A 24,115-nucleotide genomic window follows, 5' to 3' on the forward strand; every position below is an offset into this window, starting at 1 on the left:
ATGGGTGGTAGCTGTACTGGAAGTTACCTCACTAAGTCGTGTTGGTAAGCCTGAAAATAGTACCTAACTTTTCTATAAATAGCTGCTAAAAAAACATGTCTTTTTTTTTTGTGGCATGGTGTTGATTTCCACACAGAAAAAATATTCCACAGTAGTTTGAAGGAAGGTTTACGGTAATATTCATTTAGACAGGACAAAACTAGAAATGCTGTAATTATTCTAAAAACATTTAAATTTACTTTTTTTTCTTTTTTTTTTTAAAAAAGGTGATTCTCTTGATTGAAAGAAAGGTGGCAGTGCATTTTTCTATGACTGATAAACCTGAGACAAATGAAATAGGACTTACTGCATCAGACATGGCCACGTGCCTCCCTGGCCAGGTGCATCACCAACATGGTGGACGGGGGAGCCAGGAAAACTATCTTGATAAAACTGTCAGGGGCTGGTGAGATGGAGCAGAGCAGAGGGCTGAGGCCAGCAGGGCCCCACTCTGAGGAGGCAGGCAGGAGCTCCGAGCAGGGCACCCTGCCCTCAGGAGGCAGGCAGGAGCAGGGGCGCCAGGCTTGCACTGGCACCACCGATGGAACATTCTGGATCCCACTTCCTGCTATACACCAGCAGGTCCTGAGACATAGGTATCCAGGGCCCAATTCAACCAAACACTGAGTGTTTCCTGTGAGCAAGCACATTCCCATCACTGCCCTGGACAACTTATTCACATGTTTAATTGCTCTAAGAAAGGGTTGTTTTTTTTTTTGTGTTGTTTTGTTTTTTTCTCCTTCAGTTTGCCACAAAGCAACTTGCCCCTGCTGCCTCCTGTCAACACATGCTTCTGAAGAGTGCACCACTGCCTTCTCTACAGCCCCCTTTCAGGCACCAGAAGACAGAGCAGATCCTCACTGAGCTTTCAAGAAAAAAAACATTAGTTTCCTTTCAGTGATGAAAGAAGTAACACTGAACTCAGAGTTAAGGCAACAGCAGCCCCCACAGTGGCCAACCAGCAGTGCTTGCATATCCACTGAGTGACCCCACCAGTGCAGGGTAAGGGACAAGCTGACACCGGACTGCTCTCAGACCAGAGGCAGACCAAATTAAAACTGCCAGTGTGTGGATATGATTATCTGTAGACCACTGCAAACTGTTGAAGCTTTTCACATCTATTGAAGTTAGACCAATTTATATTAACAGTGAAAATCTAGAATCATTAATTTCCTTGCTTCATGCTCTTTTGTAAGCCTAACGGTTAAAAAGACGTGTGGAAAATTGTAGTAAAATCATATTAGCTCTGCATGACACAATGGTATTAGGGTCTCCATTTTATCCCATGACTTTCATAGATCAGGTTTATCATTCTGTTGCAAGTCGCCCATATTATTTCAAATAATTGAAATTAAAAGAGGTTTAATGGGGAGGTGAACGTTAACAGCACAGATCTTTTTTCTTTCTACCGTGTACAAGATATCCATTTAGAAGTGTAAATCAACAGCAATCACTGCCACTCTCCAGAGAGAAACAGAGTGCATTTTTGCCTATGTTGTTACCTTTACAAGAAGGCAAAGAAGTTATCAAATGCTGATGTCACTAGATAGAAGCAATGAATTCCTAGAAATGTTCAACATTCACAACATTCCATCTCAAAATCAATACTTACCCCAATCATTTATATCAATCATCTAATGGCATTGCTGATGCAACGTGCATCTCTGCAAGCAGCTGTTTTATTGCACACAAGTGTTGACTTTCGATTTTTTTTCCTAGCTTCAAATACTTAAACATTTTTACTTGGTGATCCATTTCCAATAGTAGAAAAACTGCTGTCTTTAGCAGTTATTAGCTATATACTCCACTAAAGCGTAAGCTGTGTCAATTTACCCATGACCTAAATTAGGGTTTTCCATGGTCAGCTAGCTTATGCAAGGAGAAAGATGCAATAGTTAGCTGAATCAGACAACTAGTTCATTAAAATTGTTTTATTTGCACATACTAATGAAGGAAATGACATGATGAAAAAGATGCACCACTTTTCAGCACAGAAATCTTAACCTGAAAGGTCCCGTATAGACTTTTTCTGACATTTCATTTAATAGAGAAACTACATATCACTTCCTCTAACCTTCAGAGCTTAAAATGGAGCAAAATAAACAAAAAGTTAAGCTAACTAAATCCTGGTTGCCTGGAGTGACTGTAAAAATACAGCTCTTGTGATGTTTCTGAACCTCCTCCCTTTTTCACCATTTTATAGCACAGCAGAACCCTCGTTTCTGCCACGCTACTAAAAGCTTCAAGGTTACGCTGGTTTTTAAGGAGTCTTTCAGTCTACAGTCTTTCACCCATACGCTGCATTGCTAAGTTTGGTATGGAACATTAAGAGCTGCATCAAATAAAGCCACACATCTCTGTAATCTAAATATAAACTTTACCTCATACTTTACTATTACTAAAAAACGCTATTTGACATGGATACAATATGGACAATGATTGTTTACAGGGCTAGCAGTATATTACTCAGTATGCATTTGGATTACTGTGCCCCCTCAAACTCAGTTATTAAGCACCAACCAACCACAGTCCTCCTACTTTTCCATTTTTCTGTAATGTATCTATTCCCAGATACAGTACAACCTCCAATGGATATTATCTCCTATTGCAAGATATAATGTATACTTAAGGAACTAAATATTAGAAAATACTTGCTCCCAGGTCCTCCTCACTGAAACAGATTGCATCTGAAGGCATTCATTCCATGAAAAAAACCAGAAAACACGCACTGCACAATACAATACATAAAGAATGATTGGTTCAGTAACAGCAAATTTAATACTATTTTCACTTGCAGACTGCCAAAAGATTAGATTGCTTTTTAAGATACCCATGTGACATTTATGAAAATAATGCGTCTCTGACATATTCCATGTGTTTAGGACTTTTTTTTTCCTACAGTTTTTATTCTACTGAAGTTCTCAAAGGCTATTTCTTTCTCTTGGGAATGGCTGGAGAACAGTCTTCAGTCTGCAACAGACTGTAGAAATAAGCCTCCTGAGAGGCAAAATATTAAGTGCAGAGGTCTCCTTATGCATCAATTCTTATGTAGCTGTATTATTACATTGTCTTCTGTTGTATGTCAGAATGTCGAATTCCTGTTTGGAAATATAGTACCACCTTAATTCTGATATTTTAAAACTAGCAATGTAAAAAATAACAGCATGCATCATGAGGGATGCACATTTCTTTCTCAGTGGAATAACAGTAATGTGAATGTAAACATGCGCATATAAAGACAAAATTAACTGTGTTTTAGTTTTGTACGCAGAAGAGCATCTCACTGCCTTGATTGCTGGGGGAACGAGGAGCTAGATGAACACACAAGGTACTCAACAAAGTCACAGAAATCACAAAGATTAAAAGTGAAAAATCAATCAAATTCAAGAGAGATTTTTCTCTGACGGAATGCAGGACCACTCCATTTGGTGTAGTTCAACTATTGAGATGGTAATTTAGGGTATTAATCCACTGCACATAGAAGTAAATTTGTTCTATGCTGCTTACGTGTTGTAGAACTATTTCTGTTTGGTAATCTCACTTTAGGAAGCTTTTCTCTTTATGTATTTTCTTGCATCTTTAATCTCATTATTCTCTTTTTAGCAACTTTTCATTAACTAGACTGATTATTTCCATCATGTATAAAACAGAGGCTCTTTCTTAAAAGTTTTATCACAGAACAAAAACATCTATCTCCAGTGCAATCTGCTATCTAACTTCCACACAAGATGCAACAAGTGAATTCAGAGAATGTTAAGGCAGGTTTGTGGCTGTAAGTACCTCCAATACAAAGTGGTTCTACATGACATTCTGGAGTAACCAGTCTTCCACTAACATCTCACTGTGTTATTGAAAACATCTTCAGCAGTATTATCATTTAAACCAGGGGAGTAGTGCCAAGAAAAACAAGCGTTCTGCTGCTGCTTCTTTCATGACCAAGCTGACTCTTGCATTTAGAAAGTCATTCCACCTTTGAAATTCTGCAGGATGTTTTTGCTAAGAATTTTCCAAGGGTGGACTTGAGCTAGTAAGTCCATACAAATGTCAACAATGAACTCTAGATCTTCAATACTGAGTCAAGCTACAAGGCAGATTACAATTTAAAATGTCTCTAAGCAGCATAAGTTTATGACAGTTTTGTGAGTTTAAGTTCAACCTTATGAGAACTTTGTCTTCTCCTTTCATTCAGTGGTAGCTGTCTCCATTTCTAAAATGATTTTGTTTCAGTTTCAACCTTGTAAACCATCGGTAAACTTTGGGCCCACTAACACAGGTCATAAATAGTAACTTAAGAACTCCTTTAATCAATCCTTAAAGCAACTCCAAGACTTACCTCAGTTTTCAGCGAGACATGCAAAAACCTTACAAAGCAAGTAATTTGTTTCTTGGATTTTAAATGAAGATAAGCTACAGCAAAAGAATTTACAGATGAAAATAAAAACAACGACCCAAGCTGTTTTTTATTTTTGATTGTATGTATCGCCTCATATCTTTCAGTTTTACACGTGAACTAGTCTGTACATTGTAGTTTCAAAAATTTGAAGTTGTTCTGTGGATTTGTATGCTTATGAAAATAATATTAATATGAAAAGTGAATGCATTAAATCAGTTTGGAGGTACAGCCTATATCCACATACTACTTACCAATTCATTTTGCTTAAGCATCATTATTCTCAAAACTTACTTCTACAGTAGTGTTACCATTGAGAGAACAATTTACAGACAATGCAATGACAGCTGAACAATAGACTCTATGTTACCCACTGGATCATGGTTCCAATGAGAAATCGCTTATGGTTGTCAAGTACATGAACTCTACTTAAACATCTCCATACTTAAAGCCATCAGTTTTCAATCTCTGCTTCAATTATCATATTATGTTAATAGTCATAAGGTAGAACTTACCAAAAAGGTCAAACTATACAGTCACTATTGCAGGTTAAGATTAAGGAGAAAACCAGTATCAAACAGCTAGTGGTCAGAGTCTACTACAAGCCACCTAATCAAGGGGAGCTGTTGACAAGGCCTTCTTGCTTCACCTGCAAGAAGTGTCACGCTTGCAGGCTCTCATCCTGATGTCTGATTTCAACCGCCTGGATATCTGCTGGGTCCAGAGGAGGACCACAGAGATGATCACAGGGATGAAGCACCGCTCCTATGAAGACAGGCTGAATGAGCTAGGCTTGTTCAGTCTGGAGAAGAGAAGGCTGCGGGAGACCTTAGGGCAGCCTTCCAATATTGAAAGGGAGATTTAGCTTAGATGTCAGGGGGAAGTTTTTCTTCTGAGAGGGTGGTGAGGGTCTGGAGCAGGTTGTCTACAGAGGTTGTGGATGCCACATCCCTGAAGGTGTTCAAGTCCACATTGGATGGGGCCCTCGGCAACCTGATCTACTACTTGATCTAGCACTTGGCAACTCTGCCCGTGGCAGGGGGGTTGCAACTTCATGATCCTTAAGTTTCCTCCCAACCCAAGCCCTTCAATGATTCTGTTAAATTACATGTATGTTCAAAACCAAAAACAAAACTGCTACTCTTCAAAACAATTAAATAACAAATCAACAACTCAGAATATGATATTCAGAGATTTTGTGGTACCTTTTTCCAAAGATTAGCTGAACTGTAACCCACTTGGCCAACAGTTTCTTCAGGCAGTGATTTTAATTTTTCACGAACACATTGCTCTAATAAAGTACTTGGCATTAGTTATGGCTTTTGAATTAAAATGCATTCATGACATTAAAATTTAAAATCACTAAGCCATTAATTTTGACCAGGTTTTTTTTTGTATAGATTCTCAAGAATCAGTAACTAAGTACATATTTCACCAGCAAAAGAATGAAAGCTGTAATGAAATATATATTGCAGAGAATAGTAATATTTTATACCATGCATACAAAATGAAAGCCAAAAACAATTTTTCTACTCTGATTAAGGCTTATCTTAAGACAAATACCACATTTTAGTTGAACTTATAATCAAGGGCAACTTAACACTGTCTGCTATCTACATTTTCTTCTACATTCAGAAATAAAAAGGTTTACAGCTTTGCAGAACAGTTCTATAAGTTGTCCGTTTCCAGCAATGACTTGAGTGTCTATTTTTTCAAAGCATTTTGCTACAAAAATTTTCATGTATTAACTAAAGAGCTGAGCTTATTCCTTGAGGACACTGATCTGCAATTTATTCAGGTATTTAAGTCCATCTTAAAAGGTACTTGTCCTCCTTTACCTTATGAAAAAATTCTGCTTTGTTTAGGGTAGCATTCAGAAAGTTCAAGCAGTATAAATCACAGGTATCGTAGGTCTTAATATGAAATCATTACTTTTGATATCTCTACTGGTATCTGAAACCTCGCCACAAAAAAATCAAGAAATCACCTGCTGACAGTACAGGAGCTCAGTAACAGTTTTCAAACATATTTTCATCTTATCTTGTTTCATCTTTTTCGTTGTGTACTTATAAAACAGTGTGGAGTTATGACACTTAAGATATTTAATAGAAACAGCTAATTCAATTTGCACACTAGTATCATTCCACTCTTCAATAAACTACAGTCAGTAAAGTAGCTCAGTTTTAGTGATACATTTTAATTGAGTACAATTTACACACTTTATACACTTCTAAGTGTCAAACTTGCTCAACAATAAGAATACAGCTCACTAAAACAGATGTCTGATCCTGCAGCTTCCCCAGTTCTTACTTTATTACTCTACATTAACTCGTAGATAAATTAAGCATAACATAAGTGTCAAAAAATCCAGCTGTGTTGCAAAATGCTGCTGTAAGGCTAAATTTTCAAGACCACGCAGTTTCATAGTCTACGTGCAGATATTTCTCAAGTCAGTAGGAATGCAATTCTCTGACAACCTAATTAAACTTCCAATAATGTCAGCAGGAATCTGATTGCAAAATGGCTCATTTTATAAACATCACTACTGTTATGACTGACAAAGAGATGCAGTCAGAGATGATCAGGTGCCACCTCCTCCACAAACACATTTTAAATTTGTGTTGTAAATTCCCTCCAAGTACAAAAACACAACGATGTCAAAGGTCTGTGTTCAATCCATAAAAAAATGGCACACTTGCTATAAAGATTGCACAGATTTGCCTCTTTTGCTAGTTTCACATCCATGTAACTTCATTCCTTTCAGAGGAGCTACTCCCAGTATATACATAAATTTACATCTACAAACCATCTTCTGCGTACAATATTGGATCCTATACTACACTTTTTTAAAGCACAAGTGAAATACAGGGCACAGAGAAGGAGAAATAGAGTTTGCTTATTTTAAGACTATTATGTAGTCTTTACACCACAGTGCACATGAAGCACTTATAGTCAAAGTTCAGTATGTTAAGTTTGCTGCCCATTGTAGAAGTTTCTTTAAAATTCCATGGGCTGTTGAAGTCCAAAAAAACCCTTACATTTCTAATTGGAAACACGTCAGTCAAAAAACCACTTAGGATCTCTCTCTATTTAAAGTAGTAACAAACCCTAAGTTTACCACCTCCTTACAGTACTGACTGCAGTGCTGATAGCCAGTACAGTTTTTCTAAACATAGCACAGGATAGAACAAAATACTGAATGTCTTATCTCACTCAGATATGACACACATACACTTCTAATAAAGCTAAGGTGTTAGGAAAAAAAGTCACATGGTACTGACCAAACTGCCCATACAAATAAGAGAACATTTTAAATGAGCTCTGTATTGCTTGCTCTTCTCAGCCTCTTTGCAGAATCTGTTCAAATCATTCAGTCACAATTTCTAATCTTGGAGTCATTTTTTTTCCCCCATTTTTATTTCCATCAAGATAACTGGCTAAATTTAAAGATAGTAAACCTAATACAGCATGGATAGAAACATTTTTAAAAACCTTTCAGATTTAACAGTCCTCATATAAATTTAAGACAATCTTAAAAACCTCTGAAGGAAACGTGGCTTCTGGATTCATTCAAATGAAGGTAACATCAAATAAAAAGCGAAACTAAAGAACAGGTAGACCATTTTACTTTTGTCAAATCTTAAATGTAAAGTATATTAAAAAAACATGTTTTTGGATTTCAAGAACGGAATATAAACATGTATTTTATATCCCAAAAAATCCATGCAGGTGTTACAATATTGGATCATTCTCTACATCAACTGGTATGCAACATTATTAAATAGATACACAAGTACCATAAACCCATACAAATACCATGATCTTCTGGCCTCAGTTATACTGTAGCTCAAGCAAATCTGTTCTTTGGTAAATTGGGTAAACTCATTTTCCACTCTGATGCAGGACTGTTAGGAGGAGGCCTTATTAGCCACACATATCAGGAAATGACAACTCCTGTAGACATAGTTTGGGTGACTTTTGTCACAGGAAATTAATATTAGCAGTGATATTACAGGTATAAATGCAAAGAAGTTAACATTACTCCTCCTTGTGGTGACCATTTCCAGGGAAAAAAAAATCCAAACTCTGTCCCTTCCTATTCCTTGTTCAATCCAGGTAACTCCTAGACTTGTATGAAGATATTTTGAGAGATGGGAACATATACATGCATAGTTCCAGCTTAAATAAAGAGACTTGCGTGGAGAATGGAGATTTAAAATTACCATGACTTGAAGGTATTTGTATTAAAGTTTGAAGATTCAGTAAAGTGGGACATCACAAATCCAAGTCAGTTTCTAGCTTTTTCATCTTCCCTTTTTCCAAGACTGACAGAATATACATATACAGGTTGACATTTTGATTTCCAAAACAATCTTCACTTTTCTCTGTTTGCAAGTCCTATTGACTAAAATGTAAATTCATTCACAACAAAATATTTTCAGTAAGTGAAACAATAAGCAAAGAAAACCAAAACTAAGCTCAGAAGCTAAGTGGTTTAGAAAGCCTCGGTAATAACTATGTGTGCGTTAGCGTGTCTATAATTTTTTTTATACATTATATATATAGACACATACACACATATATACACACACACGTGCGCACATGCGCACAGGCACACACACGTTTGTAACCTGCAGTGAAGATCAATCTATTTTCTAATAAGGAACATAACACATTATTTAAAAATGTGCCTAATTTAACAAAACAGAGAAGAAACTGCTGCTATCAAAATATACAATTTGAATTGCAGACTAGAAGGCTAACAACATTAAAAAAATAGTTTTAAGCAAAACCCCTTTGCTTCTGAATAACAACAGGTATCAACCTGCCATGAAGCATCCAAACCAGATATTATAAAAAGTTTCAACTGTGACCCTTCTTCATTTGTAAAGTTATTGACATAACATATAGTGCGAGCTCTGGTCTCCAAACTGGAGTCTCTTTCATTGTTCTCAATCCATACTCCAGGAAATAAACGGCAGCTGAAGGATTCAGAATCTCAAGTGTGATTTATGCTTTACCATATACCTAAAAACAAACAAACAAACAACTTTACTACTCTTTTGATATTTATAGAAATTCTACTCTCAGGAATAATAAACACTTCGTTATAACTCAATTCTTAGAGCATTAGCTAGTTGCTGAAGAGATGAAATGTCTTATAAGCCATCAATCAAGCTCTATTAAACGCAATATTCACCTCATCAGAAGGCAGTCAGCTAAGATGTCTGCTTCGAAGAGAATTCATTTTGTCACATGGATTCTAGCATTTGAAAACTGTTGCTAAAGATAACTCATTCAAGTTCATTCTGAGAATTTGAATATATAGTTTAGCTGAGACTTTTAAATAAGGCACAAAAAGTTTGATGCTTAGAACCATTTAGACAACTCCCAAAGGATTTTTCTTTTTGAAGTCCACTCAATCGTTCAAGCAGTTTGCTGTGCAATCAGCATGAAAAGATTAAACACTCATTAAATGCATGGACTTCTCTCTTCCTTCAATATTTCAACTGCATAATGATATAAACTTTCTCTTCTACAACCCGGACAAGATATTACAATGAACTTGGTATTCAAAGAAGGTTCTGAACCAGAATGAAGCAGTAAAGAGCAGCACCACTTCTCAGAGCTGCTGGTGCACCTCCACTCCTCAGTTCTCATTAAAGGCATTGCTGAAGTACTTGGAAGGTCCCAAAGATACAAGAAAAAACACTACACCAAAACTCAATACGTGTCATATCTTTTCTGACCTTCGTCTTCTACCTGGTACTGTGGACTATGAGGCAGAGTAAGATTAAGCTTTGTGGTTCTTATCTTAAAAGTAGTTTTGCATCTTTGCTAGAGACTGTCATCTGGTGAGGTAGAGGTAGGAAAGAGGAGACCAACAGCTCACAACAGCAGTTCAAAGGAAGGGCTGGGGGAACAACAGAAAACTGCACCACATAGGGTGATGTTCTCTGTTCCTTTGCCTCTACTTAAATGGAGATGGGGAAATCACTACTCTAGTCTATGATCAGTAACCAGCCTTCTTTTACAACCATGCATGTTACACTTTGGAGAGTAGTGTTATTAATTTACACTGAAAATGGTATATATATATATATGGTATATATATACTGGTTTATATTTTGGTAAGTCTAAACAAATATTTACCACATAAAACACTGTTAAGTCATTGAAGTTGTTTATAATACTCGTTTTCATAATCTTGTTATTCCTACTGAACATCGTAGAAGCAAGAGTATAAAGGACTTTCAACAGCAAACATACCTGTCTAAAGTTTCCCAGAAGCGTAGAAATACTGGCCTGTCCAAGTGTCTTTTGTGGTAGCTTAGTTCTAACACTGTTACATCCCATTTCTGTACATTTGGATCCAGACGTACTTCGTCATATTTGAGATGAAAAGCTTTAACTACAGGAAACCAGAAAATGTTTAATGTACAAACAAGAGGACTTTACAGTGCTTAATTATTATTCACACAGAATCTCTCCCTTTTTCAGAATAAAATCCAAGAACAAAATTAACAAGCCTATCTCTCAAGAAAGTTAGCCACTTAATATTTGTCATGGTTTTATGACTTTTGGTTATTGGTTTTGCACATCATAACATCATGTAGTGTACTGGGAGTTAAAGAGTTAACGCTCCAGTTCCGTGGATTGTGGATAGTTCCAGGTACCTGGTCCTCAGAAGAACTACATTTCCCAGAGGAAATGTTACCGTTTTCCCGTCAGAGGGAAAAATATAACTGTTAGCAGATTGAGACATTCTCTCTTCTCATCCCATCTCTCATCCCAGCAGCGTCTCACTCCCCAGCCGTCTCACCATCGGTATTAGAGTAAGGCCTACCTTAATTTTGGACACTCTCTCTCATTTTATTGGATTTATTAGCTTAAGTTGTAATTATATCGTATTATAGTGTGTTATTTTGCATTCCGATATCTTATTTAGTAAATTAGTTTGTTTCTCCTCGGATTGTTGCCCCGGTTTTGCTCTTATGCTCATCTCCCTACCTTTTTTCCCTTTTCCCCTTCCTGGGGCGTGGGTCCCCTACCCCAATAGTCACGGAACCAGGCCGAACCTGCCCATAAACCCATGACAATATTCAACTGAATACAGTGGTCAGCAATTACTGTCTGGCAGTAACACTACACTACAGTTCTATGCAAAAGGGACATTTTTAGCCAGTTTTACCTTTATTTATCTCTCTCAATGCTAATTTTATCTTTTTAGATGCATAAATCCCAGGAGAACAGTAGGAAACTCATTGCCAATTCATAAACATTTTCTTTAGGAAGGCAAGATATTATTTCTGAAGATTTTTGAATCCCCCAAAACCTTAAGAAAATCCCACCACAACAAAACTAAAAACAACAATGAAAAAAGCAAGCCAATTCTGAGACCACTGGAAGGCTTGTATGAATGCCAGCGTAACCCCTTAATGCTACATCAAGTATTCTGAGAAATTCAGTAACTGCCAATTTCCCCTGACCTAATACTCAGCTAATAATAGTAAAATATTATCAGTCAATTTCCTTTTGGGAAGCCTTCTCTCATGTGAATTATGTAAACCCAAGCATTAGCAAAATGACTATTAAATTTTTATTGGGACTCTTTTTGCTTCGTGGGCCAAATCATAATTTTGACATGATCCAGCATGAAGTACTTAAGTCTTGTGCAATTCCTTCCTGGCAATCAATTTGTTGCACCATCTATTTTGAATTAAGCCTGCAACTCCTCAAAAACAATCACGCACCTAATCCCGTGCAGGACGGAATCTTGGAGGCAGTGAGTAAGGGAACAAGTGCACAAGGTATTCATAAAACCTTCATAGATTTTGATACGTTAACATTTGTAACGCAGGAGCTAAGTCTAACACAGGAATTAGATGTACGTTGTTGGGAACTGACTGTTGAGTCAAGCAAGAGGTATCATTCTTTCACTTGAAAAAAACAAGTATTTGTATACCTCCAGTCTGAACGACATGGGCTAGGATTTGGATTTACTTTTTGGCACAGCAAAGAAATTCAAGACAATTCCCATGGCCCTCTATGTTTGTATATTACTAATAATAGAAATTAGTGTGAAACTACCGACCAGAGCTTACAATATTTAACAGTGTTTTTCTTGGTTTTGCTGTTCACCATTTTCATTTTCTTAATTCCTCATTTTGATGTGCTATTTTCTTCTTCCATTAGTCTCTTCTGTTAAGCTCTCCTGTGGTATGTTTTTCATTTTGATTATAAGAATCTTTCACTTTCTCCTTGTTCATTCCTTCATTCAATTTATTCTGTTTTCTTGTTCACAGATATACCCTTAGCCTTCTGGACTGCTCTCCCTCATTCTACCCCAAACAAGCATTCTTTCCAGTTTTTACTTCATCTTCCAAATATGGACTCGCACAAAACCTGACCAGACATGTTTCCTCGTCATACTGGCTAGAAGATGACAGATTGAATTAAGTTTTTTTTTTTTTCCTTTCTGCATTATGGATTTGTTTGTTAAATCTGCAGTTCAGAAAACAGCACACACCATAAAAAAACGTCTGTTTTCTAAAGCAACTTCACAATGAAGATATAGCACGAGAACAGAGGCTTGCAGTTTCTTTACATATTATTGTACACATTGCAAATAGAAGAGCATACTCTGAAATGTACCAAAGCACACAGACCTTACAGTGCTAATAAAAAAAACCCTTCAGATCTATACAGTGGAAGCGCCTAGCTCACACATTAGAAGTACCTGCATTTTATTAGACATTGAAGTTTTTGTCGAGACACCAGATCGTACTTGTAGAACTTACTTACTGAAATACTGGGTGATTAATCCTCTCTTCAAACAAGTCATGAAATCAGAAGACAGCTTGTAAACCTTTTGTTCTATCAAGTGCTATATACATGGTCTTTTTGTCCACTTTAGAGGCTTAGAAAATGAATTTTCTTTCCAGAACAGTAGCTATTTCCACAAGATTTCATAAAACAGTAAAGTTGCAGAGGTCAACATAATATTTGCTACCTGTGTGACTACCCAAGACCGTGTTTTCTGAACTGCCCCAGTCCAACAGTGCTCTGGCAGCATTTTACCATGTGGGAAGCACACTGCTAAACAAGGAACAAAACAACTAACAGTAAAACACAAACAACAACAGCCTTACTCTTTGCAAAGATATCAACAGGTGATCCATCAGGCAAGAGCCACGGCCAGCCTTTGAACTGCCAAGCAGGACCCTGTACAAACACTGCCACCACACGATCCCTGTTAATACAAAAAAAAGCATGTTTAAAAATCTATTTTCTTAATCAGAAAGCCTATCTTAGCATAGTCTGCTGCTTGTCGATTTTTTTTTTTTAAAAGCAACAGCAATCAAGTGCAGGTAAACACTGCACCTTCAGTGCAACTACTTTTTCTCCATTACAAAGTAAAGGAAAAAGAAGTTACACGAATTACCTTTCAGCTCTGTTCCCTGCAGATTCATTTATCTCAATAGTGTTTATTTCTGGCCATTATTCTTTTGTTTTTTGAAGTTCTCTAACAGTTTAGAGATAATCCTCTATGAACAACAGTGTAAACTGACTGAGATGTAGCAACTTAAAAGCCATTATTTTGCATACTGTTAACTTTTGTTCTAAAAACTTATTACAAGAGACAGGTGTTAAATCTCTTCCTCAAGTTACAAAGTGGGTCATTTATTATGAGGCTTTGCTGCTTAAGAAAATTTGTTTAGATGATGAGGCTTTTACATTAATAACATTCTCAGAAAAACCTTTGAGAATAAATGCCCTGCCACACACGGTTGACTTTCTTGAACACTTACATCATCCAAACATGGTTTGTACCTACTACAACAAATAATTCTATATCTAATCCAATTCTCAACTTTAGTTTAGTTTACTAAATCCCAAATTGGAAAGAATAATCAAGGTGTGTGGGTGTGTTTTTTTGACTATTTGGTGGTGGGTTTCCTTCTTTTTGCAGTGGGGGAGGAACTGGGAGGAGACAGACCTAAAGCTTTACCATTTAAGATCATGTTGCTGCTTTTGTAATGGGTAGCAGAAAAGCCAACATCATCATCTCCACACATTAATTTCCAGACACTAACACTTGATGCTACTGTGGATAAACTAAAACAAAAAACATTAACAAAAAACTCAGCTCTTGATCTCTTAGGTCAGAAGCACTTTCAGAACATTAAGGTTTGATCATTAAACATCTTGAATGCTATCTGATATTAGAATTTCAAAACCACTGACTTCTGATTAATTGTTTTCTGCAATGAGAATTTGAATTTAGAATAGGACCTCTGGAAAATATTCCCCCCCATTGAAATCTACTTTGGAGGTTAAAAAAATCAGCGAAAATGTCCTGCACACCTAGTGTCCTCAAGCCTATGAGGAAGAAGTAGAAATTTTTCCTAATTCCTTACATCACAAATACGGAATAAAACACAACAGAAGTAATAATAAATGTAACAAATGCACGTTTCTCCAGAATTTTCTTATTCAAAGGGAAATACATTTTTGTAGTATCAAAGAATGGCCTTATAAACAAAATCTTTTTGCAGCTTTTTTTTTTTTTTAACAGTGAAAGTTATTTCTGATTCCCTTTCCCCAGACAAAGTTCTCCCTTCAGAACTAAGCTTCCATTGTGTAATTCTGTTCAATCTGATTCACTACTAAACCCATGGTTTATTTTTTCTCTTTAGACTGTTGATAACTAAGTTATAATATCAGATGCTGAAGATGTCTGCAAATGCAGTTTCCCAACAGACTGTCAGTCAGAAAGAAGGTGAGAAAGGAGGATTTTTCCCTTGCCATCATACTTCAGCACACTACAGTATCACTAACTGGAAAACTCATATGAACATTCCTACTTGAATTTCTGGAACATTTCAGACAAACTGAACATAATCATGCTGCTCGTATTGTTAAAATGTAAAATGCTATTCTTAAAAAAGATCTCTTAAAAGCTCAGTTTTATACTGTTTTAACCTGGAGACAAGAATCCTTTACAATCAACCATCAAACTCATTCTTACATTCCTGTCTTCATGTTTTTTGCAACTTAGTAGAATTCTGGTTCATTTCAAGTTCTGCATTTTCTCTCGGTCAAGTAATTTTGTAAAGGGGAAATCTATTTTACCAGTCTTGTGGCATAAGTTTCAGAGGTTGGTCTACTACTCGGTAGGGTACGGTAACGCTGACTGTAGTTCCCCCAGGTTGCATCTGGTCCTTCCTTCTCTGTATTAGAGTTTCATTTTCGCGTTGACAGCCTTGCTTTTTCTTTTCATCTGATGGTACAAACCTTGGGGAAAAAATAAACTGTCTGTAGACCGAAGTTATTTGACGTAACAGGACAAGTAACAGCTTGATCAGATCTTTGCATTATTGCAAACAGTCACTGAAGCCATCTCATTTTCATTGTGCTACACCTTCATGACTCCATTCAGCAGAGCAAGATGAAGTTTCATAAGCATTTACAGTAAAACCAGTTGTACTGAAAGGTCTTCTACGCCTCAGAACTACAGCCAGAGATGTTCTTACATGTTGGTGACATTTCTTGCCTACCTAGCCGAACGCATTTGCAGATGAAAAGCCAGATAACAGACTGCTGAATGACATCAACTAATTCCTTTTAGGGATCAAGGGGAGACATGGGGATGCTTATGCATTAAGAAATGATTGCTTGCTGGAGCAGATTTTATAGCTCATTCTTGGAATTCAAATGCACACATCAGAATTATGTTTTCTCCAGAACACTATGAATTTGGATCTAAACCATTCTCAGGGGTCTTTTCTGGTTTGTTTTTTTTCTTTTTGGGTGAGTTTTTTTTAAATTATTACTTATTAATTTTATGACAGTGATTTTACACTATTAGATGATTCATCTGATGTATAATACTATAATTTCAGTTTCTTTTTTTTAATAGCTTCTCTGACAGATCAAGTGTGTTTGCAAAATAAGGATGATGTGATCCTCATGTCTCATAATCTCTGTAAAAACAACAAATGCTTAAGATTTAACCTTCACACAGATTTCATAACTTTGATTTTTCAGCCTCCACCTTATAAAAAAAGCAATTCCATTTCAAGAGTCTCCTCTATACAGCAGTAATAAAATGAAATACACACAGTAGTTCCCAGAATTGGCGCCATCAATGTGAGATCAGCGTAAGGCCATTAATGATGATTCTCAGTGGAGTTCGTAACAAGATAACAAAATCACGCACTTTGAATTGAAACTACGTCACAGCAAAGTATGCTGATGTGACCCATTATCACCAAGTCAGCAAAGGAACTAAGGAGAGCGAGAACTCAGAGCCATCTTCTCCTAACATTCTATTCAGAACCACCAGTCGCACTACTACTGCTGTTTGTTTCTGACATTGTTTCCAATGTTCTGACCAAAAGAAGCAGTGTATTTCACTTAACTGCCAAAGGTATCAGGAGTATTGGTGCTATATTTTAAAAACATAGTGCTGTACACAATCGGTGAGATTTCTCTTCATTATAGAACAGATGGCGCTTTCTAAAAGTTCACTGCATTTATGGGTATGCTGTTGGAACAATTTCTAAAAATTCTCTCCAATCCGTTTCAACTTCAGTACTATAAACCAAGTTGAATACGCTTAAACAATAGGTAGACTGCATTTCAAATTACTGGAAAAAGAGAAAAAGGAATGAAAAACAAATCCAGAGGAACGTTCATTATTCAGACCACTTGAAAATACTGTATTTTGCTAACACGTGACACCTATTGAAAAAGTGGCCTTCTGTGGGGGGAGAAGGGAAGCATTACAGATGTAACATCTTGGTTTAGGCCAGCACGTGGTAACTGCCAAGTGAAAACCTGTTAGCAAAACTACTTTACTTTCCTAACCTAAAGAAATAAACAAACAGATGAAGCAGATAAATTTCGAAGTTCAAGATTTAAAATTATTTCATAAACAGACAGGCACAATCAATTATCAAAATGCATCTCCAAATGCATAGTACTACACTAGAAAATTAAAAAAAGCCTGCAAATGACTGAATTGAGATCAGACTTATCTCAGCATTGAAAAGACAAAAACATCATTGCAGCTGTTACAGGATATCTTTAAGTTATCTGTCTAGTAGATGCAAAACAACATCACTCAGAAGAAAACATTAAAATAAGCTATACAGGATGCACTGGAAAAAAAATGCTTAGGCCACCTAGAATATTATATAAATGTTAAGACAGTAATTTCAGCAGTATGCAAGTTAGAACACATTTAATATTCACTTACGTTTATCTACTACATCTGATAGCTACACAGAATGCTACATACACACTGCACGTAGCACAGCATTCAAACATTCATCGCAGGCTTATTTTGGAAAACTCTACCAAGCATGCTAATTTAAAAACTCAGTAGTGAAATGCAGCTTTAATCATCAATGTGCCTAAAAGGCTGTCCTGACAACATGTTGCAAGTTTTGTTTTGCCAACACTAACTGATAGGGAACTGATCCAGCTGGATGCATTTAAGTCTATGGGGCCCAATGGGATTCATCCTCAGGTACTGAGAGCTGACTAGTGTCATTGTAAGAACTTTCACCATTATTTTTCAACAACCCTGGGAATCTGGAGAGGTCCAATGAACCAGAAGCTCGTAAACGTTGCTCCAGTTTTCAAGAAGGACAAGAAAGAAGACCTCAGTAATTACAGGTCTCTCAGTCTCACTTTGATGCCTGGCAAAACTATGGGGAAGATTGTCAGAGAGTTATTGGAAAACACCTGAAAGGCAATGCAGTCATGGATCACAGCCAACGCGGGTTCATGAGGGGAAAGTCCTGTTTAAGAACTTAATCTTCTTTTTTGACAAGGTTACCCACCTCAGTTGACCAACAGAAGCCAGTAGGTACCGCCATCTGGATTTCAGCAAAGCTATTGATAACTGTTTCTCACAATATAGCATACATGAAGACAAAAACATAATGTGACAGGTGAACAATGAACAACCTGCTGGCAGATTCAAAGCATATATAGTAAATGGGGTTACATCAGGCTGGTGGCCAGGCTCCATTTAAGGGCCAGTCCTCTTTAGTTTTTTCCTAAGTGATCTGAACAAAGGACTTGAATGTATATTAAGTTTGCAGATGATAGGTTTGACAGATTAGAGGGTGGGCAATCACCAATTGCAATAAGTTCAGGATACTCTGTGCTTCTAAATGTTCTACAACAGGTAAAAATGAAAACAGTAAACCTAATCGCCTCTGCCAAATTAGACAAACATGGATGTAAAAAAGCAATATTGTGATTCTACAAGTTTAGCAATTTCAGCACTACAAATTATATCCAAGACTTCTCAAAATTGGCTGACACACCTATTTTCTATTTTACTTCTAGCTTTTAATGTTTAAGAATTCATCTCAACATCATTTTATTGACAGTTGCACTCCAGCTCACAGTCAGCTAAAAACTAAGTTACCTCACTGAGGCCCAACCAAATGGTGTCTTAAGCCTGTGTCTTCTGGACTACCATCTCCTTCCTTTTATTTGCTATACAAGTCTGTATGCTTTTCAACACGTATCTCCCGGACAGAACAAACACCTTCTATCAGAATGTTTTGATGACAAAAAATACAATCAAATTACCGTTTTCAATTAAATCAAAAAGTAAAAAAGTTGGTTACTAAAAAAAGAGCATTGAAAGAAACGATTACATACATGCATACACAGAATAAAGGAATAAAGCTCAACTTACAAAATGGTTACAGAATACATGCTTGCCTCTCAAGGACTTTAGAGCAAAGCTGTTACAGATAAAGCACATGTAACAAAAAAAACTGTATGAAATAAATAAACCTCCATCTCAGCATTAAAGAAAACAGCAAAAATATTATATTCTCTTGGGAATTATTTGCCACAATACTCTAGTTGGTGGCTTCATGACGTATTTTTACTTGACCCCTTTTCCATCATGCAGTATGACAGAAACTTACTGGAAACCTGACTGCACAGTAGCATACACTTTTGCTGCTTCTACATCCCTATTTAGAACTCATCTTCATACCTCTTCTAGGAAATTAGCAATGCTCAGTTCTCTTGCTGGTAATTACCAAAATGAGTATTCACATAAAAACTGGTGCATTCCTTCTCACATTAAGTCATTTTCCTCAGGTAACAGGTAAGAAATTGAACAGGATCAGATGATGGAAGATAACTGGAAAGACATCTCAACTTAACTGCCAGAGCTGCTCATGTCTAGGCTCTAAACTCACATCAATTGCCAGCATTAACTTAAAAACACTTTCACTCAGGTCAGGTCAACACATTCTGCTTCTCAGTTTAGGCATGCTGAAAAATGCATGAACGGAGAATAAGGCAACTCCAATGCTGGACAATAACCGAGCTCATCATAACATACATTTGATTTGTCTAGAATTTGAGACTTATTTTTACAACTCTCTCAATACTTTTATTCAGTTACAGTGCCAAAAGCCTCATAGACCTACCTTTGCAAGAGAATAAATCATTTTTTGTACTGCATAATCCTTTAGACAGTTTGCTCAATATCAAAGTTGGATAAATCTCAGTGAGTTGTCAGACCGCATAGATCTGTTAAAGAAACCGCGCTTTAACAAGAATTTCGAAGGCTTCATTTGCCACATCATTTTTAGCTGCGCAGAACTACTGATACTGAAAATTAAAGCCATTTCTTGTTTCTGTGACAAAGGGTCAAACAATAAATTTTCAGACCTTGATAGACATACCCAGGCTTTTTTTGCTCCTCATTTTATTTCCTGTGATATCTGCTTCCTTATCAGATAAATAAATGTAACTATGATTAAACATGAGTAACTGCATTGATACATTAAAAGTACATAGTAATCATTTAATCGTTTACATCTCCCTGATGCAATTTCCTGCTCCATTTTAATTCCACGTAAATTCCACTATCCATTCCTTATTAGCACACACTTCACAGAACTGCACAACAGACAGCACTGCAGCCTGCACGCAGAGTGCTTCATGTGTGTATCACAGCCTCCTTTCCCGAACAACCCTGGGTGCCTCATTTTTCCAGGGGACAACTCACCTGTACTCTGCAGGTTCTCTTACATGTCCTAGCAGACTCCCCAGTTCTCCTCCAGCTCCAGAAAATCCCTTCTTATGCTCTATCATTGATTTCCTCTGATACAGCTATTACAGACAGGCTGATTACCTCTAAAAATACAAGGGATTCTAACCCATCTTCTTCAGCAGATGTAAGCGGAAGAGAATATTAATTGAGATGTTTCTTTACGTCGGCAACTTTCTTATTTTTTATATTTTTAATTATTCTAAAATTTGTGGTAAAGAACATTTGTCTTCTAAATCTCCGCTCTTCTGTCAAATTTAGCTATAAGTGGAGAATGAGTTATAGCAGGTGGCAACTCAAGGCAGAAATTACACAACTATTTCCCTTGGAAAATCATCACACACACATATATATCACTCTACATCAAGGCTAGTTCCATACTCTGCATATCTGAACAGTAGGAACAAACCCCGCAGCCAGTCCTAAACAAACTAATTCAATCAATTGCAATGCAAAACCTACAGGCCAGATGGCACACTTTTCTAGAAAGTGCTAGAACTGCCATGGTGAAACTAATATTTTGCTCTTCTGACTTCTGCTATTGCACTTCTGGTTCATTAACATCCCTTGCTTCCTCATTTTGTATTTGGCACCTGATAACTATTTTAGTATCATCCTTTATTTCCTTGAACTTCATTTTTGTTGTTGCTGTTTCCTCTTTGTATCAACTTCTTTGCACTCTAATAATCATACCTCCCTGGGGGGCAAGTCTAGTGAACTTAACTGTAATTCTGCCCCACAAGGCTGAAAACAATCAAGGTTTCCCAACACAGATATACTTAGACGTGACAAATACATTCTTTATTCCATTACAGCTATTCATCTACCAGGAAGTCGTGAACTGCATAGATGTAAAAGTCAGGGCTTGTACTTGTGCATTTGTTTCTTAAACATAAAAACCCACATAATCAAACATCCTCTGTCAACGTAATTATATCAGCCCAGTAACTGCTTGCACATTAAATTATAATGTTAAAAGCAAACCTCTCAGATTAAATATTTCAGAAGAAGCACTAAGAGTCCAGCATGCCTACTGGACCTTTGATGATGTGGCATCTAGAAACTGGAAATAGCTGGAGATCAGAAGGCACCTACTATCTCACAAAGCTGTTCTAGGAAGTTCTAGGGTAACACCAGTAAAAACTTAGCACTGCACTAAGAACAGTTTATTTTTCAAAGGTAAGTGTATGAAGTCTCATACAGGATAAAGTTGAAGGTGGAAGAAGAGCTCTCCAGTTTGAAAACAGACTGTTGGTGCAAACAGAATCTATAACAGCGTACTTCTCTGTGAAAGTGTCTGTTTCAGAAATGAACCGATATTATCAGATGGTAACTCTAAACACCAGCGTGTGTTGAACATGTTTTGTTGTTCATAAAAACCATAATACCAACGTTTACCTTCCCACTATGAAATTAAATTGTAATTCATTATGGCTGAGTGCAATCATTACAATTTTTGAATTTGGTAGGCTTAGTAAAGCAAAAGCAGTTGTTACATTACTGTCACGCCCTAGCAAACTACAATGTAATAAATGGATTTTCGCAACTCAGTAACATATCCCTGAGTATGCATTATTATTTTTGCTGTATGTGAACTATAACAAAGAATGCCCATCACTTAAGCACGAAGTCATTTCTTATTACTAGTGTTTGCTAAACAAATAAAAAATACGAAAAGAAAAACAAGTTCAGATCAGTGCAATGCTCTACTCATGAAAAAATCCCACTTTTCTACCTCTCTTTTTAAATCTTAACTTCTAACGTACCTTATGATACGATTTAGACTCTACAAATGGCAGCACTCTCATCTCAATCTGGTCTTACCACTACCCTTCCTTCCTTACAGCACAAGTTGCTCTATAAGCTTTTTTTTTTTTTTTTTTACAATTATTGCGCTAAATCCTAAGTTCCATTATTAGTGAACTTTTAGTAAATATGATTCACCCGTAGCAACATCTTGTCTTAAGTGCCAGTCAATGAGAAAATCCAATACTCTCTGACCAGGGTGTTCCAGATGTTCCAAAAGAGAAGAATTTTATGTCTAATACTGAATTTACATATTAGAACATATGTTTGACATTTCATGGAATTTTGATTGAGCAGAGACAATAGAGCACAGAACTGAAATCAAAACTTAAGTACAATATAGCAACTGCAACATGGAGTTAGATGACAATATAGGTGGATTCCCATTATGAGTCACTACGTGTTAACCATCACAACGCTGAGCATCCCTAGTCACTGGGATAGGATACACGCATTGAAGAAAGCTCAAGCTTGTTCTAAGTTTATTTTCTCGGTTGTTCATCTTTTACATTCTACGTTAGGTTAGGCAATATATATACCTTCCCCTGGTGGTCTGGCTTGCTCAGGAAGTTAGTATCATCTATTGATTGTCTCAGGGAAGGCCATTAACACAGCTGGCTGACCTGCTCAGCTAATACAGTCATTGATCTAAACCAAAAGCCAATCTCTGCACCCCTTTTCCTTTGCAATAGCTGTGGCCATTTCCTGCATTCTCTTCTGAGCTGCAAGATCACATCATCCTTGCCGATGTCCTCTGAGCCTTCTTCCATGTTAAGGGTTTATTCATCAGTCACACAAGCATACACGTGCATTACATAAAGGAAAACAACAACAACCATCACAAATGTAAGATCTTCTCAATATCGATTTGGCTCGCACGTCACAACTGTGTAATCATTGTGAAAGTAAGTTTTGGCATTTTTATCACTACTGAAGAGGCATACATGTTTTTTTTTTTTAATAATTTAGTCTGTAAACCTACCTTGCCACATGAGACATAAGATACTCCCCCTTGATTACTTATTAATTTGGTACTAATATACCTTTATATCTGAAAACAACTTACACACAGTATGTTCTGATCAGCTACTTACTTCAGATCTTGCAGAAGGTCCTTTGCGTTAAGCATTGTTATTAAAGAGGTCGTGGCTGCTGGAATAATGATTATGGGTGTTCGAGATCCTGTAGAGATAATTAAGTTGTATTTCTTGGTTTATTTTTTTTTTTTAATTAGAGGAACTGTACATAAAACCAAAACTCTTGTTTAATGGACCACAATTATGGAAAAATACTGAGGGAAAACTGTATTAAGTTTTATCTAAATTGAAGGTCTTCATTCACCAAATAAATTGTACTCCTCTATCAGGGGTCTCCAGGAGTCTGTAAATAACAGTAACACCATGTTTAGCAAACCAATTCTGCTTGCTTGTGGTTCCAGCAAAAGAAAGAGTGGGCACAATTCACACGAAATTGAGAAGGACAGTGTAACCAAAAATGACTCACCTTTTTTCTGGTTTGGAGGTGGTCTCGCTTGAGAAACTGAGAAAAAAGCAGAACATACAACAGAATGACTAATATATAATACAAACACCACAATTCAAAACATTTCAATATTTATCTCATATTTCAATGTTTTCAGTTTCAGGAGTCACACTACAGTCATTGGATTATTTTCAGGGATGCAAAACACAAAGTTGAAGAAGGGCTTTATAATTTGGATCACAGAATTCAGAAGATAAGCAGTTTTCAACTGTCAGAAAACAGATGCAAGTATAATT

The 24,115-nt window shown here is 36.7% G+C and overlaps 1 protein-coding gene across 1 annotated transcript in view; it reads right to left on the reverse strand.

Annotated features, from left to right (window-relative positions):
- CDC73 (cell division cycle 73) overlaps positions 4,482-24,115 on the reverse strand; it is a 102,000-nt gene continuing 82,366 nt past the window's right edge. The window contains exons 12-17 of the mRNA XM_021405242.1: positions 23,841-23,876; positions 23,432-23,519; positions 15,566-15,727; positions 13,582-13,682; positions 10,700-10,841; positions 4,482-9,457 (exon numbers count right to left, since the gene is read on the reverse strand). Of these exons, the coding sequence (XP_021260917.1) occupies positions 9,421-9,457; positions 10,700-10,841; positions 13,582-13,682; positions 15,566-15,727; positions 23,432-23,519; positions 23,841-23,876 (566 nt within the window). The 3' untranslated portion in view covers positions 4,482-9,420. The remainder of the gene's footprint in view (positions 9,458-10,699; positions 10,842-13,581; positions 13,683-15,565; positions 15,728-23,431; positions 23,520-23,840; positions 23,877-24,115) is intronic.

The sequence above is a fragment of the Numida meleagris genome, chromosome 7 (genome assembly GCF_002078875.1).
Source record: "Numida meleagris isolate 19003 breed g44 Domestic line chromosome 7, NumMel1.0, whole genome shotgun sequence".
Classification (NCBI taxonomy): domain Eukaryota; kingdom Metazoa; phylum Chordata; class Aves; order Galliformes; family Numididae; genus Numida; species Numida meleagris.